Raw genomic sequence first — 4141 nt, forward strand, 5'->3', positions numbered from 1 at the left:
ATTAGTGATGCGTTTAACCGAACTAAAAAACTACGCGTAAGCGCTGAAGTTGCATTCTCCCATCTGGAGCGTGGTACTATAATCACTCAATTCTGGGGTACCCCTAAAGAAGGCGCCATACCAATCCTAGCATCAACCAATCTGGATGAAGAATTAAACAGACAGCTAGCGAATATAATCAGAAAAATTGATGAATTTACGAACAACGGTTCGGGGTGAATTTTGGAGCGAGTATCTAGATTTTATTTGGAAATTTATCGGTGGAAACCTCTAAGAGGTGGAACGTACAAACCAACCCCTAAAGCTTTAGCGAACAAAAATGCCATCATAAACGTCAACAATGTAGGTGGCAAAACAATGGCAGAGATAAAACGGATTGCAAAATCTCTGGACATTGCTTTTACTACCAAAACCAAGAAATCAGCGTTAGTTAAAAAGTAAAAGAGATAAATCCGGAAGCGGTAGATGACAACAAGTGCTTTTTGTGGGCGGTGCTATCATGCTTACATCCACCGAATGACAATGCTGACAGGCTATCAAAGTACATCCCGTATAAAAATGCCTTAAAAACTAAAATGTTAAACTATCCGGTGACGGTTGCGGAAGATCAAATACAAAGGTTTGCCTACAAAAACAATATGGTCGTGAATGTGTTTGAGTGGATTGAATCTAAGGGAGAAGGCGGCGAGAGCAGGAGCGGGTTAGAGATTGTCCACATGGATAACCGGTTGTATACTGAGGAGGCGGAAGGTCTCCCCGAGGTTAACCTGCTTCTCTACAAGGATCATTACATGTGGATCAAGAGTATGTCAGCGTTAATGAGGAAGCAAACTGATCACAGAGGACATAGCAACTATAACTGCCTACGATGTCTCCACCACTTAACGTGTGAGAGAACATTTAAGGACCACATCAAAGGGTGCCTAGCCGCTCACGATGGTACTTGCATCATCAAAATGCCCAAACCTGGCTCGGTCATGAAGTTTAAGAACATTAAAAATATGGAAAAGGTGCCTTACACCGTCTACACGGATTTTGAGTCTATTATAGACAGAGATACCAAAGTCCATACAGTGTGTGGCTACGGCGTAAACCTGGTGAACAGCTTAGAAAAGCCATTGAGGTTTGAGACTTACAGGGGTGAGGATTGCATGGAGAGGTTCTTTGCAGAGCTTGATAGAATAAAAGAGTTGATAGATAGCATTCCAATCGCGAAAATAATAATCACTCCGGAGCAAGAGCAAGCATTTAAAACTGCGACAGAGTGCTACATGTGTGGGCGCGAGGCTACGGAAGAAGAAGATTGGCTAGTTAGAGATCATGATCATGTCTCTGGGTCGTACAGAGGCCCCGCGCACAATAGCTGCAATCTCAAGCACAGACAGACAAAAAAGATTAACGTGATATTTCACAACCTCAAGGGGTACGACTCTCATTTAATTGTCAAGGCTTACGAGGGGTACAAGGGCATCGATGTTATAGCGAACACGGATGAAAAGTACATGTCAATGAGAATAGATCGCTTTAAGTTTATCGACAGCATGCAACACCTCAACAGTTCACTGGCCAAACTAGTGAAAGGACTAGACGATCTCCTGCACTTGAAACAAGAGTTTCCGGAACACTACGGCTTGTTGGCGAGAAAGGGCGTGTATCCGTACGAGTATATGGATTCTCACGAGCGGTTTAAAGAACGACGACTCCCGGATAAAAAGTACTTTAGCTCATCACTTGACAATTATGCCGGTATAAGTGATAAGGACTATCGGCATTCTCAAAAAGTGTGGAGAGAGCTCGGATGTAGAAATTTGGGTGACTACCATGACCTATATCTAAAGAGCGATGTGCTACTCTTGACGGATGTCTTTGAGAGTTATAGAGAATTAGCCATGGTGAATTATGGCCTCGATCCATGCCATTACATCTCTGCACCCTCATTGACATTGGATGCTTGCTTAAAAATAACGAAGCAAGAACTGGAGCTCATCACCGATGTAGATATGTACAATTTCTTTGAGAGAGGCATGAGAGGTGGCATGTCTACCTGCGGTGGTTTGCGGTATGCCAAGGCAAACAATCCGTATGTAAAGGACTACGATCCGAGTAAGCCAACTACCTACATTATGTACTTGGATGCCAACAGTCTGTACCCTTCGACAATGTTGAAAAAAACTACCGACTGGTGGTTTTGAGTGGATAGAAGATGGCAAACTGCCCGATGTTAGCGAGGATGAAGGGTATGTCGCGGATGTGGATTTTGAGAATCCAACCGAGTTGCATGATGAGCACAACGACTATCCATTCGCACCCGAGTCAAAAAAACCCGATCATTGGTCGGAATATATGCGATCCGTTGGTGACGTGAAGCTCGGAGAGCCTTGCTACGCAAAAGTGCTCAAGCTAGTGCCCAATCTTAAAGATAAGTGCAATTACGTTGTACATCACAAAACTCTAGAGTATTATATCAAAAAAGGTCTGCGTGTGACCAAAGTGCACCGCGCTCTCAAGTTTAAAGAGAGCGCTTGGATGGAGCCGTACATTCGACTAAATGCCGAGCTTCGAAAGGAGGCTAATACAGATTTTGGTAAAGACTTTTTCAAGCTTATGATGAATGCGCTATTTGGCAAGACGATGGAGGAAGTTCGCAAACGGATCGAGGTTGAACTGACTACTAACACGAAACGCCAACAGAAGCTCATCAACAGACCACGGTTTAAGTGTAAGAAAGAGTTTAATGATGAACTGTCAGCCGTGTCAATGAACAAAACGACGGTAACATTAAACAAGCCAATCTACGTTGGTCAAGCCATCTTGGATCTATCAAAGATGCACATGTACGATTTCTTTTATGATGTCATCAGAAAACTGTATCCCAATGCCCGAATGATGTACACTGACACGGACAGTCTTGTGCTCATGATCGAGACTGAAGATTTTTATAAAGAGATGCCACTACACCTGTACGACACGAGCAATTACCCAAAAGATCACTCGTGCTATAGTGACAAATACAAAAAGGTGCCAGGCCTCATGAAAGATAAGGGTGGTGGTAAGGTGATATCGGAGTTTGTGGCTTTGCGAGCCAAGTCATACTGCGTAGAGGGTGAGGGTTGGAGACTGACAAATTGCAAAGGAGTGAAAAAGTGTATAACCAAAAACCTAAAGTTTGATAACGACAAACAATGCCTGGATAGTGGAGATCCGGCTCCGAATGCCACCATGACGACACTCCAGTCCAAGCTACACGAGATAAAAAATTGGACATTCAGCAAAAAGACTCTGTCGGCCTTTGACGACAAACGCTATTATCTAGATTCAATAAATAGCTTGGCACACGGACATTACAGAATAATTGACATTACAGAATAAATGGCATTGCAGAATAAATTACATTAACAATGCCGCAATTAAATAGGAAAGCAAAAGAAAGTTTAGATGAGTTGACTCAGAGCTGGATCAATGCGATAGAGTTGTTTGATCTCGTCAGACCCCCTGTGTATGACGAATATAAGGAGTGTACTGAGAGATATACACTTTGAGGTAGACCCATACCTAAGTATGAGAATAGGCGTGTCAAGGTACCCGAACTCAAAAAGCTGGCCAAGGCACAAGGTATACCCGGGTACAAAACGATGAAAAAGGTGGCTCTACAAGCCGCATTGTCATAATTTTATACGGTCGTAAAAAATTACATCATGGAATAAGCTATACCCGCGATGACTATAGTGCCGCCGATTAACAATTTATTTCCTTCGTGAACGTTGCCCTCGGGCGGTGAAAATTCTGTTGATGGCTTTACAGAAGGGGCAGGTTTTGGTGAAAATAATTCTGTAGGAAATATAAATGGCTTTACAGAAGGAGTTGATTTTAGTGTCGGTGCTGGAGGCTGCTTTAGTGGTGCAGGTTTGGGTTTCGGTGGGTGTTGTAGTGGCGCAGGTTTTGGTTGTTTCAGTGTGGGTGCAGGTTGCGCGGGTTTTGGTGAAGGCTTTAGCGGTGTGGGTTTTGGTGAAGGCTTTAGCGGTGTGGGTTTTGGTTTCGGTGGTGGAGGTTTTATTCCTACGCTATCAAACGCTTGGGCTATTTTAATTTTATCGTTAAATCCTTTAACGCTTTGTCCTAAAGCGTTCAAGTTCAAGTCTGA

General features: G+C 43.3%; 2 protein-coding genes across 2 annotated transcripts; both read left to right on the forward strand.

The window, feature by feature from the left end:
* Positions 1-575: 575 nt before the first annotated feature.
* Positions 576-2192, forward strand: LOC137398070 (uncharacterized). The gene has a single exon (XM_068084173.1). The coding sequence runs from the start codon at positions 576-578 to the stop codon at positions 2190-2192; it is 1617 nt and encodes a 538-aa protein (XP_067940274.1).
* A 151-nt stretch (positions 2193-2343) lies between these two features.
* On the forward strand, positions 2344-3369 carry LOC137398071 (uncharacterized). Its single transcript, XM_068084174.1, has one exon. The coding sequence runs from the start codon at positions 2344-2346 to the stop codon at positions 3367-3369; it is 1026 nt and encodes a 341-aa protein (XP_067940275.1).
* Positions 3370-4141: the final 772 nt, after the last annotated feature.

Source organism: Watersipora subatra, chromosome 6 (genome assembly GCF_963576615.1).
Source record: "Watersipora subatra chromosome 6, tzWatSuba1.1, whole genome shotgun sequence".
Taxonomy (NCBI): domain Eukaryota; kingdom Metazoa; phylum Bryozoa; class Gymnolaemata; order Cheilostomatida; family Watersiporidae; genus Watersipora; species Watersipora subatra.